At 39.4% G+C, this 23,965-nt stretch overlaps 1 protein-coding gene across 2 annotated transcripts in view; it reads left to right on the top strand.

Annotated features, from left to right (window-relative positions):
* hip1rb (huntingtin interacting protein 1 related b) overlaps positions 1-23,965 on the top strand; it is a 79,118-nt gene that overhangs the window by 6,740 nt on the left and 48,413 nt on the right. The window contains exons 2-6 of one of the 2 annotated variants that reach the window (XM_026939549.3): positions 13,452-13,515; positions 13,724-13,866; positions 15,515-15,571; positions 15,665-15,751; positions 16,135-16,211. In XM_026939549.3, the coding sequence (XP_026795350.1) occupies positions 13,452-13,515; positions 13,724-13,866; positions 15,515-15,571; positions 15,665-15,751; positions 16,135-16,211 (428 nt within the window). The remainder of the gene's footprint in view (positions 1-13,451; positions 13,516-13,723; positions 13,867-15,514; positions 15,572-15,664; positions 15,752-16,134; positions 16,212-23,965) is intronic. The other variant, XM_034298907.2, reaches the window with a different exon arrangement.

Here is a 23,965-nt window from a genome sequence, read left to right as displayed (position 1 = left end):
TGAATATCACATTCCAAATGCTTCAGCAATTGCCAGATATATGCTTGATTTTTAAATTGTAAAATTTGCTTTTTCAAAATCCTTATTTGTCCTCTATGCATGATGCTCATGGATGCATTGGCAAAATACTAGGGATGTAGCTAATTGACAAAAATGATAAAATTTGATAAGTATAACCAACTAATTTAATTACTGATTAGTTTGACTGTGTTATGCACTCTATGGTGCACTTTTTCACTTCACTTAGACTAAAAATGCAATTGATGGAAATAATGGAGCAAGATACAGCAGCAAAAAACATCCTCTCATGTTTGGAATCTCTTTACCTTGCACTACACTGTTGGCTTCACGACATAACTTGTGTTTTCATGTGAGTAATAAATTTGATTTGTAATCACTTGATTGTGGGAATGTGTGAAATAGTGAGAAATGTACCTGGCTGAACCATGCTTGCTAACCGTTGTGTGTTCTTTTGAGATGTTGATTCTAAAAAGGGTTGATTCACTGGCTCCAGGCATTGAAAACCCCATTAATATGTTATCTCAATATGTTATCTCAGAAGAACTTTCTTGTTCTTATTCTGTATGCTGACTGCGTACTCCCTTTCTCTGAAGAGATCTCATCAGCCACCTCCCTAATCTCACACACTTCCTGTAGAGGCTTGGTTTCCATGGACACTCGTACGGCAGCACCATGGAGCCACTGTGTTGCTGCTGGCAGTAGAAGCTGAACCGACTGACTTATCTGTGCAACATACACAGTGCAATCTGCCAGCGCTTACAGAACTACCTATTCCATACTAAAATACTACTTACCACAAATAAAATCTCATAATTTTGACAAATTCCGCTCGCTATTGTATACACTCTTGACCAATCCCACCTGCTTCTGCAGAAAATTTGACCAATTCTGCCAAATTTGACCAGTGAATTCTGTTTGTACCCACATGCAATATTTTCTAATGATATTGTTTGGTTTTATTTAAAAAATATAAATAATTTAGTAACTTAAACCACAGCTACTAAGGATATAAAGCATTTACTGAGGATGAATGAATGAACAAGTGTGGTAAATGTGCTGTGTGAGCATCCCTATGTAAGTAAATGGCTATTCTTTTCCCGCAAGCTTTATATCTGACCACCAGCTCCGAAACTATAAAAGTAAAATGTTGCAACTTTTTTGTTGGATCACACAGGATTTTGTGTTGGGTCACATAGGGTTTCAGTTCCAATGCACACTTCAATATCTCTCTAGCCTCTTCACCTGAGGAGAATGTCACTCGCAGCACTTAAAAAAACACAGGTCTCTTGGTGCACTTCACTTGACTGAGACTTTTTGCTCTTAGATTATTGGGGGAATAATAGCTGATTAATTCAATGAGTTTTGTTCTGATTCTCTGTATGTTAATGTGATTGTGCATGTGTATTTCCACTCTATTTACAAACTCTACTGATAGGCCTGTGTCCATTTTGCTATGCAGATATCCAACGCTTTGACATTCACTGCTTGAGGAAATCTTTCTTAGACCATTTTACCACCATGTTTTTACAACCTGGCCTCTTAACTAATATAACATTTGCATGCAGGCAGAGAGCCAGGACAAGGTTAGAAAGTAAATAAAAACAGATCCATATCATTTAATGAAATATAAAAATTTTTCTTAGATTAAAGGTGTCGGTGTATATTACAGGCATCCCACCCCCATTTGGTCAAAACCCTGCTAAAGTTACATGTGTGTTATAAAATAACTTAATAGTGTAGATAGCTATGACAAGATAGCTAATGCGTAACATACTTTTTCTAGTAATTTTCTAAAAAATTCTATTCTTTAGGCTAAAACATAGCTAAAGGCTCACCTGGGAAACTTATGTATTGCTACTGGCAGAAGAACAGACTCTACTAATAGAGTCAGTGTTTTCTTATAAAACACTGACACTTATATTTGATAAAGCACTTCAATTTTATAATGCACTTCCATCAGTACTTCCTTGACATAAAGAATTATACAATGAAAAGCCTTTGTACATTTTACCAAATCTGCAGCAAAGCTTTCAAGTATTTTCCCAGTAGTACTTTCCTTTAAAATAAACTATGTACAATATGAGACAATGGATCAGAATTTCAGCTTTCTTTTCCTGATATGTTAAACAACTTTCTAGATATGTTAAACAACTTTGAACATGGCAACTTTTGTTTGAACCCACCCATTTTTCACGTGATCAAACAAAATGGAACATGTGACTGAGAGGTGTTTCTTGTTGCCCAGGTGTGCCCTGTTAGATTGATTGTTTAAACTATTAATAGTTAATATGTTTACTCTTGATTTGAGCCCTGGGTTTTGCTTGTGAAGACTGCATTTGTTACTAAAAAGGATAAACCAACATGAAGATCAGGGAGCTGTCTATGGGAGAAATGCAAGCCATTCTGAAGCTGAGAAAAGAGGGAAAATTGATCAGAGCAATTGCACAAGCATTGAGCATAGCCAATACAACAATTTGGAATGTCCTGAAAAAGCAAGAAACCACTGGTGTACTGACAACCAGACACCTAACAGGTCAGCCAAGGAAAACAACAGCACTTGATGACAGAAGCATTCTGAGAGCTGTGAAGAAAAACCCAAAAACAACAATCAGTGACCTCACCAACAACCTCTAGAGGGCAGAGGTGAAGGTACCTCTATCTACTGTTGGAAGAAAACTTCAAGAGCAGAAATATAGAGGCCATACCAAAAGATATAAACCACTTATCAGCAATAAGAATCGGAAGGCCAATTTGGAAATAGAGGGACAAGCCACAAAAGTTCTGGAACCAAGATTAACCTCTACCAAAGTGATTGAAAGGCCAAAGTGTGGAGAAAGAGGGGATCTGCTCATGATCCAAAACATACAAGCTCATCAGTCCAGCATGGTGGAGTTATTGTCCTGGCTAGGGCTTGCACGGCTGCTTCTAGAATGGGCTCACTAATCTTTATTGATGATATATCTCGTAATGGTAGCAGCAGAATTAATTCAGAAGTCTACAGAAACATTCTGTCTGCCAGAACTAACTAACTAATTAACAGAGAAATGCATCAAATCTAATTGGGAGGAACTTCATCATGCAGCAAGACAATAAACGGAGACCCACTGCCAGCACAACAAAGGACTTCATCGGGGGAAAAAAGTGGAAGGTTTTAGACAGGCCAAGTCAATCCCCAGACCTGAACCCAACTGAGCAGCATTTCACCTCCTGAATAGGGGACTGAAGGGCGAAAAACCCCAAAACAAGCAACAGCTGAAAGAAGCTGCAGTACAAGCCTGGAAAAGCATCACAAAAGAAGAATGCAACAGTTTGGTGATGTCAGTGGGTTGCTGGCTTGATGCAGTTATTGAAAGCATATATATTTACTTTAAGGGATATACAGTCAGGTCCATAAATATTGGGACAGTGACACAGTTTTGGTAATTTTGCCTCTGTACACCACCACAGTGGATTTGAAATGAAGCAGTCAAGATGTGACTGAAGCGTAGACTTTCAGCTTTAATTCAAGGGGTTTAACAAAAATATTGCATTAACCATTTAGGAATTACAGCCATTTTTTTACAGAGTTCCTCCATTTTCACAGGCTCAAAAGTAATGGGACAATTGACTGATAAGAAGTTTCATGGCCAGCTGTGGCCTGTTTCCTCCTTATATCATGATAAATTAAGGAGATAAAAGGTCTGGAGCTGATTCCAAGTGTTGAATTTGCATTTGGTAGCTGTTCATGGGAACTCTCAATATGCCATCCAAAGAGGTGTTGATGCAAGTGAAGGAGGCCATCATTAGGCTGAAAAACCAAAACAGACCTATCAGAGAGACAGCAGAAACTTTAGGAGGGCCAAATCAACAATTTGGTACATTCTTAAAAAGAAGGAATGCACTGGCGAGCTCAGCAACACCAAAAGGCCTGGGAGACCACAGAAAACAACTAAAGTGGATGATTGCAGAATTCTTTTCTTATTGAAGAACAACCCCTTCACAACATCTAGCCAAGTCAGGAACACTCTGGAGGAGGTAGGCCTATCATTGTCAAAGTCTACAATCAAGAGCCACTTTCATGAATGTAAATACAGACGGTTTACCTCAAGATGCAAACCGCTGGTAACACTCAAGAACACAAAGGCCAGATTAGACTTTGCTAAAAAAACCTCTAAAAAAAGCCTGACCAGTTCTGATACAAGATTAACTTGTACCAGAATGATGGGAAGAGAAAAGTATGGAGAAGGAAAGGAAGGGCTCATGATCCAAGGAAACCACATCATCCGTCAAACATGTGGAGGAAGTGTTATGGCATGGGCATATTTGGCTGCCAGTGGAACTGGGTCACTGGGGTTTATTGATAATGTGACTGTTGATAGAAGTAGCAGGATGAATTCTGAAGTGTACAGAGCTATACTTTCTGCTCAGATTCAGTCAAATGCTGCAAAACTGATAGGACAGCGCTTCACAGTACAGATGGATAACAACCCAAAACATACTGTGAAAGCAGCCCAAGAGCTTGGAAATTAAATGTTCTTAAATGGCCGAGTCAGTCACCTGACCTCAACCCAACTGAGCTGCTTTTCACTTACTGAAGGCAAATCTGAAGGCAGAATGACCCACAAACAAGCAGCAATTGAAGATGGCTGCAGTAAAGACCTGGCAAATCATCTCAAGGGAGGAAACTCAGCATTTGGTGATGTCCATGGGGTCCAGACTTCAGGTAGTCATTGACTGCAAAGGATTTACCTCCAAGTAATAAAAATAATCCTAATATTTATGATTATATTAGTTTGTCCCATTACTTTTGAGCCTGTGAAAATGGAGGAACTCTGTAAAAAATGGCTGTAATTCCTAAACGGTTAATGCAATATTTTTGTTAAACCCCTTGAATTAAAGCTGAAAGTCTACGCTTCAGTCACATCTTGACTGCTTCATTTCAAATCCACTGTGGTGGTGTACAGAGGCAAAATTACCAAAACTGTGTCACTGTCCCAATATTTATGGACCTGACTGTATTTACTTTAAGTTTTATTTACTTTAATATACTTTCTCTTCCAAAACTTTTGCTCACCTAAAAACTGTGGTCTGCCACCAAAGCTGCCATGTTTTAAGTTGTTTAACACATCTAGGTGTAATTATCAGGAAATAAATGCTGAAATTCTCATATTCCTCTTTTGATCTCAAACCCAAATGTCTTCAGTATATAGCAAAAACAAAAGAATTGGCTTTGCCGTTCCAATACTTTTGGAGGAGTCTGTACATATTACATATACATTACATATTCACACATCAGTTTAACAAAAATCTGACCTTATGGTTTTAATATACTCAATCCACTTCATTCAAATCTGGTTACATGTTTCTCTGCATGTTAAGAGAGGAACACAATGTCTCCAATACATATACACTAAATAGCCAAAAGTATGAGAAAACCTGACCATCACACCTATGTGAGCTTATTGGACATACCATTCCAAAACCATAGGCATTAATATGGAGCGAGCTGACCCCCCTTTTGCTGCCGTAACAGCCTCCACTTTTCTGAGAAAGCTTTCTACAAGATTTTGGAGTGTGTCTGTGGGAATTTGTGCCCATTCAGTCAAAAGAGCATTTGCGAGGTTGGGCACTGATGTTGTCTGAGAAGGCCTGGCTTGCAACTGATGTTCCAATTCATTCCAAAGGTGTTCAGTGGAGTTGAGGTCAGGGCTCTGTGCAGGCCACTGGAGTTCCTCCACACCAAACCATGTCTTTATGGACTTCCATAAAGGATAGAGGATAACCTTGAATTCAAATGTGTATTTATATTCCTACCACAAATTAAAATCCTTCAACTTTTCTTGCCATCGACTTGAAGATTCATCTATATAAAATCCCAGCCAACGCCTGGTGGGGCAAACACAGTCAAAACAGTTACCAATGTTCATTCTTTCTCAGTCTCATTATAAATCTACTTTCTTGGTCTCTGGCTTTGGATACACACTATATGGCCAAAAGTTTTTGGAAACCTGACCATCACACCCATATGTGGGTCCTCCCTAAACTCTTGCCACAAAGTTGGAAGCACACAATTGTATAGAATGTCTTTGTATGCTTGAACTATGGGGCTCAAACAAGTTTCAACATGACAGTACCCCAGTGCAGAAGGTTGATATAGAAGAACCCAAGTGACCTGCACAGACCCCTGACCTCAACCCCACTGAACACCTTTGGAATTCTGACTGTGCCCTGGGCCTCCTTATCTGAAATCAGCCTGACTTCACTAATGCTCTTGTGGCTGATTGGCAAATCCCCACAGCCACGCTCCAAAATCTAGTGGAAAGTTTTCACATGAAGAGTGGAGGTTATTATAACAGCAAAGGGGGACTAAATTTAGAACAGGATGTTCAGAAAGCACATACGGGTGTGATGGTCAGGTGTTCACAAACTTATGGCCATATAGTCTATGTCCATAATTTGCTAATGAGTGTCACCTCTTCTCTCCTATGCCCTGATTTATAAAAAGATGAATATACATATTTAAAGCCCATTCTCTTTAATTTGGTGTGTTCTTTATAATTGAGGTGTGTCTCTTGCAAAAAGTGCTCATATGGTCTCATATGATCCTCCTTGAGCAAACAAATGGCTCCGTGGGAAAGCCCCCTCTCAAGACTGATAGAGAGGGCCCTTGATGATGGCTACACATTCAAGTTCCATCTTATGTCAGTCTCTTTGTCTTGACTCCATTGATTTACAGTCTGCTAGGTTCGTGGAGTATTCTATTCTAATCTAGTCAATATTGGAACGTAATAGACACACTCACTCCCTTGTCATGTTGATTTTGTTAATGTAATTACTTTGCAGTCTATTTATATGATCACTTGTATGCCTAACAAGTTTTGTAGGTGCTCTTGGTGATTCTGTGTCGTCTCCACATTATGTGATGGCAAACCTTGTCTAAATGGCTGCAGCTTTTCCTCGTAGGTTGTTTCAAGTCTCATAGTAGACACTTGATGCTTGGAATGGTGGCCAACTTTATACCAAGTTAGCTGCTGTAGTTGTTCCGTCCGCATCTCACGATAGTCTCATGATCGGGTAGCCCTCTCTTCGACATTCCCTGTGCCTCCTCTTCCATGGTCTCATAGGTTTTGATGCAATCTTCATACTTCACTCTTAGCCAGGCTGGATATAGAGTCTGAAAATGAATTTCATTGTCTTTCAGTTACTTTTGTATGTCTGCATATGCTTTTCATCTTTTTGAGTATGTGCATGGCATAGTCATTGTCTAGATCCATTTGCCCCTCCAAGTGAAACTTTTCTTTTGCCAAGCGAAGTGGAGAACTGTTTCTTTTATTCTGAAGCTTAGAAAACTTCACCAGAATGGATTTCGGCTGTGCTCCCGCCAGCAGCTGCAGACCAAGGGAGTGGTCAGCTCTTTCAGTTTGGAGATTTGTGTCATCAGGTAGGTCAAGATTTTCCCACAGTAGTTTTTCCACAAAGGATATCAGTGATGGGGAGTCTTTTTCTGAATCCTCAAAGATTCCATATATTCTGATATTTTTGTTCCTCTTGATCTGTTATTTTAGCTTCCAGCTGTGCTTGTAACTTTAGCATTTCTGCAAATATGCCTTGCATATTCTGGATTATTTCCTCACCTTTTCTGACTCTGCTCTCGGCTTCAGCAAGTCTCAGAAAGTGCTTCAGCTGCTCTTTGTCATCTTGGCAAAAAAACTCGCAGTTGTTGAAGAATTAAGCCTAAATCTACCATGTCCTCTTGTGAGTGTGTGTAGCCCTTACACACACACGCGCGCACACACACACACACACACACACACACACACACACACTTCGTAGCCTCTCTGCTTGCTGTGCATTTTTCTTACTCCTTAAATTAGTATCCAAATCTACCCCTTCGGCCACATATTTTTAAATTAATCTAAACAAAAAAATTTGAAGTTTTAAGGGTTTTCAAACTGAATTGATTTGGAAGATCCTCCTTGGAGCCATCTTTTTTAGTGTCCCAAACAGAAGTCAGAACACTAACATGATTAAAGATTTCTCATTTACATCATTATATCATTTTATATCATATACTTTATATCATTTACTTTAACTCGGGATTTAGGCAGGATTTAATTGCAGGACAAATGTGCCAGTAAGTCAGTAATTCAAGATGCAATGTGTGCAAATGTTTCTTGCCACCGTTGTCACATCACGTTCTGTGTATTATGTGTGATATGTTGTTTTCTCATGGAACAATTACTTAAAAATGAAAGCCTTGAGAGGAACCAGACTCGAAAGGGAACCCATCCTCTTCTGGGTGTGTGATTATGAATCATTACTCTACAATCATCACTCTTTCACAATTGTATACTATAAATCAAACAATATTAAATGTGTTGAAAGGACGTTCAGTATGAGCATCAGAGTCTTTATGATTAAAACAAGTTTTTAGATTAGCAGAAGTGTCCAGCTGAGATGGATCCAGCTTAGATAGATAGAGAGAGAGAGAGGGAGAGGGTACTTTATTGATCCCTGTGGGACAGAGGAAGACAGAGAGAACATATTATTAGTTATGCTGTTATTCTACAGTGTTTTTAAAGTGTGTACATTGAAAGAGAGTGCAAGCAGGGATTTCAGCAGGTCTAGCTATGATGGCAAACTTTAGTGATCACATTGGGGGTGGCTTCCGCATTAAAACACCCCAGTTTACCGTAGCTAGCTATGCCCATAAACCCCCTAGATCTGCATGTTTAACTAAGGGAAAAGCCTGACTAAATAAACAGGGTTTTAACGTAGACTTGGATTGTTGGATAGAAATTTAAATAGTTATTATTTGAGAGTAGATTTGTAGCAGCAAAAGTGATTTTGATATTTGAGTAATTTCCAGACCTTGACCAATATGGTTGGAGTAGAGGCATTTTGTTGAATTAAGCTGATAAAGAACAAGAATAAACCGTACCTGTATGTAACCAGGTAGCCTTAAATAGATTAAGGCTGTATCAGAGGATATGCACATTACACGGAGGGTCTGGCATTTAGATTTGCAAATGAAAGGACGAGAAGAACAGGTAGGCCAAGCTGAGAGAATTTTTTTACTAAGGGCAAGAATAGAAAAATGCAGACAGGATTTATATAGAGGAGCTTTCTTTCTTTCTTTCTCTCTCTCTCTCTCTCTCTCTCTCTCTCTCTCTCTCTTTCTCCTGTTCTAATTCAGTTGTCAGAACCAGTTCCTGCTGTTCTAATTCATCTGTCAGTGTGGCTCTATGAACCATTTCGTCATTTTACCAATACCTTTTAATAACATTTGTCAAAATATTTTTTCTGGTGCTCCTGGACTACTATCACCCAGCATCCTGTGTTTTACTAGTTTAGTAGAATATCACAGCTTACTTCAAGTTGCCTATCTATTGTCCATATTTAGTTTAGTCTGTAAAAGATGGTGGAACAGGGTTGTACAGGATATACGATTGCACTACTAATCAAATCTTGCTGACCTAGCTAAACGAGTTTCATTGTTACTTAATATTACTGATTAACTTTGCCAAACTAACTAATTTAAAAGGTTAAAATTTAGCTAATTTGCAGGTTACAAGTTTCAGTTGCATTTGCTTCACGGATTGTGTATGCACTCTGTTTGCATTTCAGTTAATGAGTAATCCAGCATTGAAATAGCCTTTGTTTACAATGCATTATCCAATGTTTAATGGAATAATGTTGTCATTGACGAAGGACAGGCAGAACAGCCACAAAGAGGTTTTTGGTTTCCCAACAACAGCACTGACACCCGCCTTTAAAGACACAAAGGAGTGCCATGTATTTCATCTAAAAATGTTACACAGTATTACACATTATTGAAATTTTCCACTCAAACAGCTTGGGAAACTTAAGAAGAAAAAATCTTACAAGAAATTAAATAATATTTTCTCTCAAAACATTATTGGTACCCCTACAAAAGCATTTACCTGAATTCAAACAAATTGTAACTTGCAAGGAACTGTGTTGTAATTATAATAAACACTATTTTGATTATATTAATTAACTTTATTTTTGACAGTTTGACAGTGTCATATCAGGAAGACCCACTAGACAGAGACGTATTACGTGTGAGATGAGTGATGGAGATCAATTATATCTACAGGATCTGTTGTATCTTCCCCTGTGGTCTCCCAAAGCTTTCACGCCAGGCAATATTAAATGGTAGTCTGAAGGCTGAAGCTTCGTTCACACAGTCGCTGCAAGCTGCCAGTCGGTGTACTATGATGTTGCCAGTGGGCATTCCTACTACTGCTTGCCATAGTGAGTGGGTGGGGCAACCAGCATTCCACTTTTGACAACAAATCAGTTTTCTTGCTGCTAAAATGAAACATTCTGGAGGGAGAGCGTTTGTATATAAAATTCACCAGTGTATATATGCATCATATCATACGAGATGAAGGAGAAGCAGTGTGTGCTCTTTGCCATTGCGGCCATCTACCTGTGGTGAAAGCGCAAACGCCGGACTGTCTGGGTGACAGAACAAGTCGGACTCGCAGGCAGCATGGCTCACGAGCATAGATCATGTGCACTCTACTGTCTTCACTCCCATTGGTAGTCGCTACACCAAGTCCCTCCAAATTTACATAAAGTTAAACTTTTCTCAAATTTCTCACGTCGCTGGACACGCCCACATCTAGTCACTGAAGGTTGCTATCGCTCATGTCGCCGGAAGTCACCAGCTCTCATTGAAAATGAATGGTCTCTGATCGCTTTGTCGCTGCGAGTTGCAGTATGTGTGAACGTACCTTGTGTTATACTCCTGCATACGCATCTCTGGGTGCATATGACAGGACGTTGTGTGCTGACGCTATCACCGGGTGAAGGATTCATACTCGCGCGTAATGTTTGCGTGTCCTCTAGGAGGTGCTGTCACATGAACCGCACCAGAATTTAATGACTTACACAATGGTAGTTCCGTGTTTCACTGTAGAAATAATAAATAGAAGATAGGAATACTGTTGTTTTGAAAAGTGCTGGGAAAAAGAAATCGTGTGAGTAATTATAAACTAAACGAATTCTCACTGAAAGCCAGTGTTTCAGAAGCGTTTTAACTCATCTGTATTCAGCAATAGCACTTCATCTTAACTAGTGTTTAACTTCCACAATTCTATCAGTTACGGAATAACAATGCTTTAGATTTTATTTTTTTGTTTTTACTGAGTTGTGGTTTACATCACCTGCACTGTGTGTTTATTAGTGTTTATTTATTATTAGCGGCGAGCAAGGCTGGTGAGGGAATTACTGTTTACCGCAGTTATAACCTGGTGAGAACTTGTTTTTCGGACGTTAACGCAGAAGTATAAATCGGCCTTAATAGACTACAGTTTAAAACGACTAGCAAATGCAAATTATCCATTTAAATGTAACTTTAAAACATTGATTATACATCGAAAAAATAATGTGCTAATCAATAATCAATATATCGACGTTTTATTTCCCTAGTCATTTGCGTTTGCTAGCTGTTTCACATTAGACTATCGTTTAACGTTGCCTGATATAACATCCTGTAGATATAATTGAGCTCCATCACTCCTCAGACACGTAATACGGCTCCATCTAGTGGGTCTCCCTGATAGGGCACTGTGCGGGGTTAATAATATACAAGAAGGACTGCAGCAGCCAGCATTTATTTATTTATTTATTTCTCATGAATATTGATACGTGAAAGAGGCATCTCAAGCCTAGTTATAATATATAAAATCCCCTCCTCATCACCATGAGGAAAAAAAGCTTTCAAAACAAAAGGGACAAATTATTGGATCTGCTCAGATCTGTCTACATATATCCAGGTAATGAATGACTAAAATTAACATTTATCTGTAATATTTTACATACACTCACTGTCCACTTTTTTTTTTAGGAACACCTGTACACTTGCACAATCATGCAGTTATCTAATCAGCCAATCATGTGGCAGCAGCCGAATACAAAAAAATCTTGCAGGCCCAGGTCAAGAGCTTCAGTTAATGTTCACATCAAACATCAGAATGAAGAAAAAGTGTGATCTCTGTGACTTTGATTGTGGCATAGATGTTGGTACTAAAAGGGCTGGTTTGAGTATTTCAGAAACTGCTGATCTCCTGGGATTTTCACACACAACAGTCTCTAGAGTTTACATAGAATGGTACAAAAAACATTGAATGAGCGACAGTTCTGTGGGTGGAAACACCTTGTTGATACCAGAGGTCAGAGGAAAATGGCCAGATTGGGTCGAGTTGCCAGGATAGATATAGTAACTCAAATAATCACTCTTTACAACCGTGGTGAGCAGAGAAGCGTCTCAGCATGCACAAAACTTTAAACCTTCAGATGGATGGGCTACAACAGCAGAAGACCACATCAGGTTCCACTCCTGTTAGCCACGAACAGGAATCTGAGGCTATCATGTGTGTTAGGTGTTAAAAATGTTTATACAGGACTTAAATATCCATAAAAAGGACAGTTAAAAAGTCTTGGGGTCTAAAGTACAGTTCATTGCTTAAATAATAAGTTAAAAAGTATTGTTTTCAAATAGTGATTAAATGCCAATTTCATTGCACTTACTTGTTACCATGCCAGCACAATACTCAAAGAAGTCACTAGATGGCACATAGCACTCGGGAGAAAACCCTTTGGAGGCAAGCGCTGCAGAATAAATCCTGCAGTGGAGCAGTACACAAGTTTTCTGCCTCAATGTTTCTCCATACAGTTGCAGGGTTTATGAACACACCCCTCCCTGACACCCACCAGGCCAGTGGCACAACATGGACACAGACTCACCCAAACTGGACGGTTGAAGATTTAAAAAAAAAAAAAAAAAAAAAAATCACCTGGTCTTTTTCCAGTCTTCAGCTGTCCAGTTTCGGTGAGTCTGTGCCCATGATAGCATCAGATTCTTGTTCTTGGCTGACAGGAGTAGAACCTGATTTGGTCTTCTGCTGTTGTAGCCCATCCACCTCAAGGTTTCATGTGTTGTGCATACTGAGATGCTTTTCTGCTCACCATGGTTGTAAAGAGGGCTTATTTGAGTTACTATAGATTTTCTGTCAGCTCAGACCAGTCTGGTCATTCTCCTCCGATGTCTCTCATTAACAAGGTGTACAGGTGTACAGGTAAACAAAAAAACATATTTTTGTTTAACTTTAGCAGAGAAATTACTTGCCAGTATTTGAAACGATGTGAGAAACTATAGTGGAAACATTTCTGACAGGTAAAATTTGCAATTACACACAAATTTTGTAATGCAGTGTCATTTGTCATGTACCTTTGCTATAATGAACCAATAAATTACCAGCAAGAAAAGCAGGACGTCGGTGCTGTGCCATAATTTTCTTTGCCTCCCCACATAACGTGTGTGTGTGTGTGTGTGTGTGTGTGTGTTCACTAAAATATTAGGTTTCTACTATTGTACTTTCAGCTATTGAATCATTTTCTATTTTTTCTGTTTCCATCAGCTCAGCAGCATCAGTAAAGCCATTAACTCCACTGAGACACCAGTAAAGGAGAAACATGCCCGCAGTATCCTTTGAACTGTCTTCAGTCAGTCTCCCCTAGTTGATTCTCAATGTCATTTTATCCATTAACTTAATTGCATACTATATATAAAGTTTTTAGGGCTATGTCTGAATTCAAATACATAAATTAGCTGATAAAGGTAAAATGAAGTGGAGAGTTGATTATTTGTCTCCACTGTGTTGCATTCTGTAGTCCTTTACTTTGAATACAGGGATTATCCTGGGAACTCACCGGGAAAAGGGGGCATACACTTTCTGGTCTTACGCTATTGGCCTGCCTTTGTCCAGTAACGCCATTCTTAGCTGGAAGTTTTGCCATGTTTTACATAAAGTTCTACGTGATGGCCACCCAAATGTAAGTATTTTCTTCTGTTTGACAGCAGAACAATTCTTGAAGAAGCCCTGTAGTATCCTACTGTGCCATGGCTTTGCCTTCCTTGCATTGACTTAGATGAACTACTCCTCCACTTAGATTTTATAGTGGAGCTTGCCTAGTTTGGTCTTGCATCCAAAGTTTACATCTTCCACCTGGTGGTTTTTTGACTCCTAAGTTTCAATCTCTGGGTAAAGTTGTGTGTAAATGTTTGCGTAAGCCAAACCAAACCAAAAATTTGAGTTTACAAAGGTTTCGGAAACAATTATTTTTTTCATACAGATCGGTCTTATCAGTCTTACTTATCTCTGCCAGTGGGAAGAAATCCAAGCACTGACAAAACTTGGACATGCAAAGGAATGGCACAAGATCTTTTTGTCGGCAGAATTAGTTGCACAGCGTTTAAAGAAGATGCTGTGGCAAACAGTAGCAACTTATAAGCCAGCTTTCATCCTCCGGGGGGAAAAAAAAATCACGCTGGTCTGTAAATATCCGTTCCATCCTAAACGCAGTACATGTTAACTCTGCCAGTAATATAAATTCTGCCGTTTGCACTTCCCCGGATTATGTCTTCTCAGGCACAGACCAGCCTGCCCTCCTTTTATACAATGATATTTTTTCTTAATTGAGTGACTAGAATTATTTGTCCTAAAATGGATTTGTGTTGGCTTGATGTCTTTATTTATTTTAAGAATATATTTAATATTCCATTAAATATATTTAATAGTGGCATTAATATGGAATGACAGGTTTAAAAATATTACATTTGTGTGTGTAATTGAAATAAATAAGCATTTTAAACATTATCAATATATTAATATGCAGTATCTGCTTTGCAAATTATGTGATTTGAATATCAATGTCATTTTATTTACAGAGCACAATTAAAAACAACAGTTGACCAATGTGCTGTACAATAAAACCAACTACAACAACAGAACATAAAACAACATACAACATAACAACACTGTATAACAATAACACAGTAAATAAATATTGATTATAAGCTAAAGAAAAGAGATATGTTTTTAACTTTGATTTAAAATCATGTAATGTAGGAGTGGATCTAATAAAAACAGGAAAACTTGGGTGCAACTACACTGAAAGCATGATCACCTCTCAGTTAAAAGATCAGAAAGATAAGATGGTGCCAACGAGAAATAACACTTTAAAATTAATTGTGTAAGGAACTGGCAACCAGTGCAGAGAAACTAAAATAGGAGTGATGTGTTCACGTTTCCTAACACTAGTCAGAAGCGTGGCAGCAGCCTTGACCACAGAACTAATGTCTGTTTTAGATTTTTCACAAAAGTTTAGCAATGGGAGACAAGTCACCAAAATTTAAATTTGGTGTTCTAAGGGCTTCAGAAGGCTCAAACACAATTATCACAGTTTTACTCTCATTCAGGTTTAAAAGATTTATACACATACTCAGGAGTACAAGTAGGATATTAACATTTTCAAAAATGTTCAAAGTTCATGAGTGCAAAATTTCTTGTGTAAATGCTGAAACAAGCAATTAGCAAATAAATCTGTTTGTATCCAGCATGATATATGAGGCCCATTATTTCAAATGTACAATGACTTTGCACGACTATTACATTTGTTGTAATTTTATTTCTTTCAACAGACACTACAAGACTGTATGAGACATTACAGTAACATTGCAGAGACTGGAACACTATGGGTAAGTTTAATAATGTTGTTAAAGTTGTCTTCTGCTTTCTTAGCAAGCAACTAAGGATGAATCATATTAATGATTGTTTAATATTGCTCCTAGGGAAACCTCAGAGACAAATATGGATATGGACAGCTTGTTTCTCTATATACCAAGCTCCTCTGCTCTAAATTGGCATTCCATACCACAGTAAGACTGCTTTTTGTAGATTCAAATGACTTGAAACCTGATCAGCATATATATGTTTATATAAATCTTTTTATCCTAATCATGTTTCCCTTATTTATGCTCTACCTCAGTATGGCTGTTTGCATTTTTCAAGATTTAGTTACACATTAGCTCTCCATCTTGCATTATGGTAAATGTAAAAGCATCCATTATAACACTCTTTTATAGATTATATGTTAGTACAGTCATTAAAAATACTACATAGAAAAATATATGTGCATGGTGGATCCCTTGAGACAACAATGATGTGTTGCTTTATTTAAAGCAAATGAATACAGTATGTTTGGTCATTTAGTCTTTAATTAATATACTCTGCAAGAAACCTTTGTTTTGTTTCTTTGTAGCATCCTGAAATCCGAGCCAACCTGGAAGCCACAGATGAAGTCCTGGAGCGCACAGCAGGAACAGACATCAACAATGTGTATGTGATAACTAAATCTACTGTAATGGCGCCTTGTAAAAACTATGGCTAGTATGATAATAAATTTTTAATAAAGGTGAGAACTGAATTAATAATAAATAGTTCATATAGACCCACTCAGCATTCAATTTGTCCCAAACAGTTTCCATTTACCCCGGGAACTAAACATTGAACAGAAGTATGGAAATTATTATATACAGTTCTGTGTGTTAGATTACATAACTTTAATGCATTATAAATAAATTCAATTAGAGACATGAACAGTAGGCGGTGGTAGGGTTAACTTTTAAACAACAACAACAAAAAAATCTTCTGCTGTAGACAATGCCCACTTTGGATTTAAATCCAAATATGAAAACAGATAAGAATATTTTGAGCACTGTTACAGACAATAGCATTGTATTACATCTCGAGCGTGCCTAGAAGCACAGCTTTACACAGCTGTGACGCATATCACAATGTCTATGTTGATTTCACTAACAATGAAGTAGAGATACTGTTGCATGAAGCAGAGTAAAATCACAGTGGTTTATTTGGCACTTTACGAGTGCTTTGTTAAAGAAATAAATACATAAAATATATTTCATAACATTTGTGCATTGTATTGCCCCGTTTACGTTTTCAAAATCTCTCATTGTTGTCTTTTTTGTCACTGTCTTTGGAAATTTAATGTATAGAATGTATGAATATGAATACACATGCAAAGGCACGGGCATCTAACATGCAAAGATGCTTGTTACCTTTACCTTTCTGCCAAGGTAAATGGAGAATGTTTTGCCACTAAAAGAGAATAAAAGGATGAAGATTTTGACTCTAAAAGAGGCCTACAACAAGTAATGTTAATGGTGATCATAATTAGAAAGTGCTCAAATACATTTTTTTTTTTTTGACTGGCACTGTCCTGCAATCTCCTGCTCAACGCAGAGCAACATCAACAGTGAAATTACTGGCTATGTGGACATTAGACAATTGATTTGTAAAAGGATTATATCAAAATATGCTATTGACAAAGAGCTGGCTTTCTGGAAGTTTGGGGTCAGCAGCAATTTTCACTATTCTATGCCCTGATGGTGTACAGGTCCTTGATTTTGGTGAGTTCCGAGCCGATAATTTTCTCAGCTGAGGGGACTACTTGCTGTCTGGTCTGGTCACTTGCACTTGGAAAAGGCAGGGGCACACACTCTTTGATGGCAGAATTGAATCTTTTCAGGATGGGTTGAGAGATATTGAGCTTCCCAAGTGTTCCTGTGCTTTTTATGGATGGTGGTTATGTTGCTGACCCATTTCATTGAGTTGGTGATAGTGGTCCCCAGGAATCTGAAAGACTCCTTGGACACAGCTGAACCTTTGATTGGCAGGCAGAGGGATGCCTGTGGAAGTCAGTCAGCATTTCAGCCATCTTGGCAGCATTAAGCTCACTTAAGTGTTGATTGTCTGAGAGGTGGGGCAGTTAACATACTGCTTTCTTCTGCTTTACACTCTTCTACCACTGTTCTAAATATGCATGGCCGGACATGTGCATAAATATACACAGATCCTCAATTATGTCTTTACCATGGAGCAGAAGACCCTGTGAAATATCCTTATGCATGGACATTAAGAGAGGGCATGAGTGAGTGACTAGACTGTGTGAGTAATTTGTGCCCACACGAGGTATGACACAATGGTGTTTACATCCAATGTACAGTTCCCTCTGAAAGTATTGGAATGGCAAGGCCAATACTTTTGTTCTTGCTATACACTGAAGACATTTGTGTTTGATATCAAAAGATGAATGAGATGATAGATCAGAAATTCAGCTTTCATTTCCTGATTTTTACATCTAGATGTGTTAAACAACTTTGAACATTGCAACTTTTGTTTGAACCCACCCATTTTTCATGTGATCAAAATATTGGAACATGTTACTGACAAGTATTTATTATTGCCCAGGTGTGCCCTGTTAGATTGATTGTTTAAACAATGAGTGTTTCCCAGAAGATTTTGAGAGACTGTGGTGGGTGGACCTCTGACCCTCTGGGGTGGTCCAGGGGCATGCTCCCCCATAAAAACATTTTGTACATATTAAAGTTAAATGCACCAGTCTGGTGCACTTTGAGAGCAAAATTAAGAAGCTAGATCTATGAAGAACTTTGTGCTCTTGTGAGCGATTTTGTGCTCTAGTAGTAATTTAATCATAAACACATTGGTTGTGTAGATATGAATGGTGCTGACACAGCAACAGAGTCACACCCACAAAGCATAGTAAACGAGACAGAATTTAACATAGATCACAAATGGTCAAAACACAAAATCGACTGATGATACATTTGAGCCATCAAAGAAATGAAGCAAACGTGGTTAGCTGTGTTGAACTGGTTTATTTTTTAGAAAATAAAAAAATATGCTGGATGAAGAGGACATGGTATTAATCAACTCTCGCTACATCCCTATTGGTAAACTTTGCACCCTGAATTTGGACATTTTAATTTTCCTGGGCTTTGAGGAAAAACAGTTCCTATGTGCTTTTATAGTTGAATTCCTCTGGGCTCAGACCATTAATGGAGACCCTCAGGCAGGCAGCCAGGTGCTCTCCGTGTAGCCTGTTATGAAGGTCTGATTTGACCTGAAAATGAAGGTAACTACAATTAGCCAAATGAATGAAAATAAAAGATTAATTTGGAGCACACTGTTTATAATTTTCTTTTAGTTAAGGAGAATATGCAGTTTGTCATGTAAGGCATAATCGTACATTTATTGGCTTCATCTGTAGAAAGTTTCTATCTAAAAGTTCTAGTGAATCCTCTGTCTGTGAGTCATAGTCATCTATCCCGGTATCTAGACAGAGGGATACTTCATGCTCATCAGATCGCATTCTTTAGATTCTGTCCACAGAAATGTGAAGTAAACATGTGGGAATACATCAATATTTCTCCAAATGTCCAAACTTTTTGACTAAAACCTCTACTGGACATTGTTTAGTGAAGCCCTGTGATCACAAATAAACAGAAACAGACTCAATTGAATATGTATGTGTCTTGGTAGTTCATTCGAAATATCAATAACTACCGGTTTGAGTTTGCATGTTTGATGTGTACTCCTGACAGAAATGAAGAAATTACTGTCACTGTAACGGTTTTCCATCATTAACAGTGGCCAAATATCGAAGCTAGAGTCCTAAATCCTTCTAAAGATTTACAGTTTTTCAACATTAAATAAGATTGTCATGGTAATGCAGCTTGCCGTGAATGTAAACAACAATCAACAGCAGTTAAGAGGTTAACATTACTTACCTCAAATAATGATGTGTACACATGCGCATGTACAGCAATGGGGAGGGGAGCAGTCTGACTGACTTGGAGAGAGATGCTCTGCCGAAGCAATGGTGCAAAATAGAGATCTTTTATGCTATTATACGAAGTGTAAAAATATTTTCGGTTCATTATGAAACTGTGGAGGGACAAGTTGGATTGTGGCAGAAGAGTCACACCCACAGACTAGGTAAATAATGGGAAACACTGAAAAATTAATGGCTCTGAATGTCTGTACTTGGTTTAAGCCCTGGGTTTCACCTGTGAAGACTGCATTTGTTGTTAAATAGCAGTAAAAAAAAAAAAAAAAAAAAAAAAAAAATGAAGTCCCGAGAGCTGTCTGTGAGAGAAAAGCAAGCCATCCAGACATCAAACAGGTCAGCCAAGTAAAACAACAGCACTTGATGATAGGAACACTGTGAGAGCTGTGAAGAAAAACTCAAAAACAGTCGCTGACATCAGCAACAACAAACATGGGCAGGGGTGAAGGTATCAATGCACCGTTCGAGGAAGACAACAAGCAGAAATATAGAGGCAGTATGGCCTAGATGCAAACTACTCATAAGCAGTAAGAATCGGAAGGCCAGGTTGGAATTCACAAAGAAATACAGAGATGAGCCACAAACGTTCTGGACCCAAAATTAACCTCTACCAAAGTTGTGAAAAGCCAAAGTGTGGAGAAAAAAAGGATCTGCTCATTATCCAAAACATACAAGCTCATCGGTCAAGCATGGTGGAGGTACTATCATGGTTTGGCTTGCATGGCTCCTTCTGGGATGGGCTCATTAATCTTTTTTGATGATGTAACTCATGATGGTAGTAGGAGAATGAATTCAGAAGTCAACAGAAACATTCTGTCTGCCATTTTACAGAGAAATACATCCAATCTAATTGGGAGGAACTTCATCATGCAGCAAGACAATGAGTCAAAACACACTGCCTACACAACAAAGGACTTCATCAGCAGAAAAAGTGGAAGGTTTTAGACTTGCCATGTCAGTCACCAGACCTTAATCTGATGGAGCATGCATTTCACCTCCTGAAGAGGACACTGAAGGGATAAACCCCCCAAAACAAACAACAGCTCAAATAAGCTACGATACAAGCCTGGAAAAACAAAACAGAAGGAGAATGCAACAGTTTGGTGATGTCAGTGTGTCACTGGCTTGATGCAGTAATTGCAAGCAAGGGATATGCAACCAAATATTAAGTGTTTTTTAATTTACTTTAAGACTATCTCTTCCAATACTTTTGCTCAACTAAAGATTGGGTGGTCTGCCATGTGCCCTGTTTAAGTTGTTTAACACAGCTAGAATTAAATTTAAGAAATAAAAGCTGAAATTCTGATTTATCGTCTCATATCCATCTTTTGTTCTCAAACCCAAATGTCTTCAGTGTATGGTTAGAACAATAGAATTGCCCTTGCAATTCCAATACTTTCAGAGGGGACTATACATCTCCAATAATGGTCAGTTTGGGATTCAATTTGGGTTTCTGATGAGGTATCTGAAATAAAACTACCAACTAAAGCCATCCTTTGTATCTGTAATAAGTACTGCAAACACACATTTGGCTAATATTACCATGCTGTTAGCTAGTTAAAATATTGTAGCATGAAAAAAATGTTAAGATGCTACAGAAGTGAGTGCTACAGGAAGGTATTCATTCAGGGAGGCAGGACAGGTGTTTTTGGGGACAGGAATAATGGTGGAGGACTTAAAACATGTGGGGACAACACTCTGGTTGAGGGAGAGGTTAAAGATGGTGGTAAAGACTGGTACTAGTTGGTTAGCACAGACTTTTAGCACACGTCCAGGGATGTTGTCCGGACCACATGCTTTTCTGGTGTTAATTTGGTGTAGCACCTTCCTCACGTCCAGTTCTGAAATGACCAGTCTTTCCTCTTCCCCAGCTAGACCTGATGGTTCATACTCATGGTTTTCCTGGTCTGTGCTGGTAACCTTAAACCATGAATAGAAGATATTCAATTCGTTAGCTAGGGAGGCAGTGCCATTATTAATGGTGGGTGGCTTGGGTTTGTAGTTTGTAACAGTTTGCATGCTCTGCCACAGACGCCTGGAATCTGCCTGCTCAAACTGGGTCTCAATCTTGTCCCTGTATTTCCTTTTGGCTTCCCTCACCATTTTCCTCAGGTTGTAGGAAGCCGCATTGTTTTCGTCCATGTTGCCGGTCTGCAGCCCATGGCTTCTGATTGGGAAAAACCTTTACAGCGCATGTGGGAATAGTCTCTCCTATCAGAAACTCTGTATAACTAAGCACCGCTGCTGTAAACTAGCTGACGTCATCAGAGCTGCACCGGAACATCTCCCAGTCTGTGTCCTCCAGCTCGTCTTGTAGCATGGCTTGTGATTGGTCAGACCAGTGCTGCACTTCCCGTGTCACTGGATCTTCCCTCCGCAGCCTTTGTTTATATTTGAGAGTAGTAAAATGGCAGCGTGGTCTGACTTACCAAGTGGCGGTGTTATTACTGCCTTATAGCAGTCCCTGTGTTGTGTGTAAAAGTGATCCGGTGTCCTTTCTCCCTGTGTACTGCAGATTATGTGCTGATAGAAATCCGGCTTGACTTTTTTCAATGTGCAATGTTTGTAATAGTCTAATGTCTCTGTGCAGTGTCGATAAAGCAGTGTCTGTGTTTGCCTGAGGTGGAATATAAACAGTCAGATGTGAATTCTCGGGGTAAATACTTGGAACGGTATTTGACTACGAGGTATTCCAGGTCCGGTGTGCATAACTCCATAAGATGATGGGTGCTTCCTGAGCTGCATCATTTGACGTTAATCATAAGAGACACTCCACCACCCCAGATTTTCCCAGAGTTCTCTGTCCTGTCCATACCTTGAAGGGAGAACCCAGGCAGCTGTACAGCGTGGTCAGGAATGGTTGGCATGAGCCATGTCTCGGTGAAGCAAAGAGCATTGCAGTCCCTGAAGTGTCCCTGGAACTGTATCCCGGCTATAAGGTCATCCAGTTTGTTGTCAATGGACTGGACATTAGCTAACAATATGCTGGGCATTGGTGTGGAGTGTGCCCCTGCTCATACCTGGTTCCTCACGCTGGCTCTTTTTCCTTGTCATCGTCGCCGTCGCCGTCTCAGGAGAGTAAGCCCATAGTTTACCTGGCTTAGGGTGATCTCCAGAGGCCAGTCGGGGTCAGGATGAAAACGGGAATTAGAGTGGTGAGTAAAGTCTATTCCATTGTTGATTAAAGTTTGTTGATCATGTTATGTGTCCATGGGCTGCCTCAATGATCTTGCAAAAAACAAGGTAAAATACACAAAAGTTTCAGCGTGGGTTGCGAGCACTAACGTAGGCAGCCTTGCTTAGTGGCGCCATCTTGGATCACATCTTGGATGTATGTGTCGCATCTTGGATGTGTTTGATGTGTTGGAAGAAGGAAAAATGGGCAAGCCTAAGGATCTGAGCAACTTTGACAGGGGCCAAATTGTGTTGGCTAGACGACTGGGTCAGAGCATCTCCAAAATGGCAGGTCTTGGGGGTGTTACCAGTATGCAGTGGTTGGTACCAAAAGTGGTCCAAGGAAGGACAACCAGTGAACCAGTGACAAGGTCATGGGTGCCCAAAGCTCACTGATGCACATGGGGAATGAAGGCTAGCCCGTCTGGTCCGATCCCACATTTTCTTTTACATCATGTAGATGGCTGGGTTCGTGTATGTCACTTCCCTGGAGAAGAGATGGCACCAGGATGCACTATGGGAAGAGTGCTCTGGGCAATGTTCTGCTGGGAAACATTGGGTCCTTGCATATATGTGGACGGACATGTGGGTGGACCCATATCACCTACCTAAACATTGTTCCAGACCAAGCGAACCCCTTAATGGCAACGTTATTCCCTAACGGCAGTGGCCTCTTTCAGCAGGATAATGCACCCTGCCACACTGCCGTTGACTCGGCCTCTAAATTCCCCAGATCTCAAGCCGATCGAGCATCTGTGGGATGTGCCGGACAAACAAATGCAATCCGTGGAGGCCCAAACTCACAATTTACAGGACTTAAGGGATCTGCTGTTAATGTCTTGGTGCCAGATACCACAGCACACCTTCAGGGGTCTTGTGGAGTCCATGCCTCGATGAGTCAGAGCTGTTTTGTTGGCACAAGGGGGATCTACACAATATTAAACAGATGGTTTAAATGTTATGGTTGACTGGTATATGTATAATGACACTGAAGGTTGGCTCACTCTTTCAGCTGTGGGAGCTCTGCCTCTGAGCCCTCTTTTTCACTACCCTGATTAGCCTGATAATGTTGCAGTGTAACTGAGCTCATTCTGCTGTCAGTACATAGTATAGGGGTAACATCTATAGCTAGCTAAAACACAAGCTCATCCTGTAGAGGTAAGAATTGCTCTGCTCTAATCCCTTAGCACTCTGTTCACATTAACTTCAATCCCACTCCTTTTGGCCAAGAACAGGAATCCAAGGCTAC

This window comes from Pangasianodon hypophthalmus, chromosome 24 (assembly GCF_027358585.1).
Source record: "Pangasianodon hypophthalmus isolate fPanHyp1 chromosome 24, fPanHyp1.pri, whole genome shotgun sequence".
Classification (NCBI taxonomy): domain Eukaryota; kingdom Metazoa; phylum Chordata; class Actinopteri; order Siluriformes; family Pangasiidae; genus Pangasianodon; species Pangasianodon hypophthalmus.
This window is presented reverse-complemented; position numbering and strand designations above follow the sequence as displayed.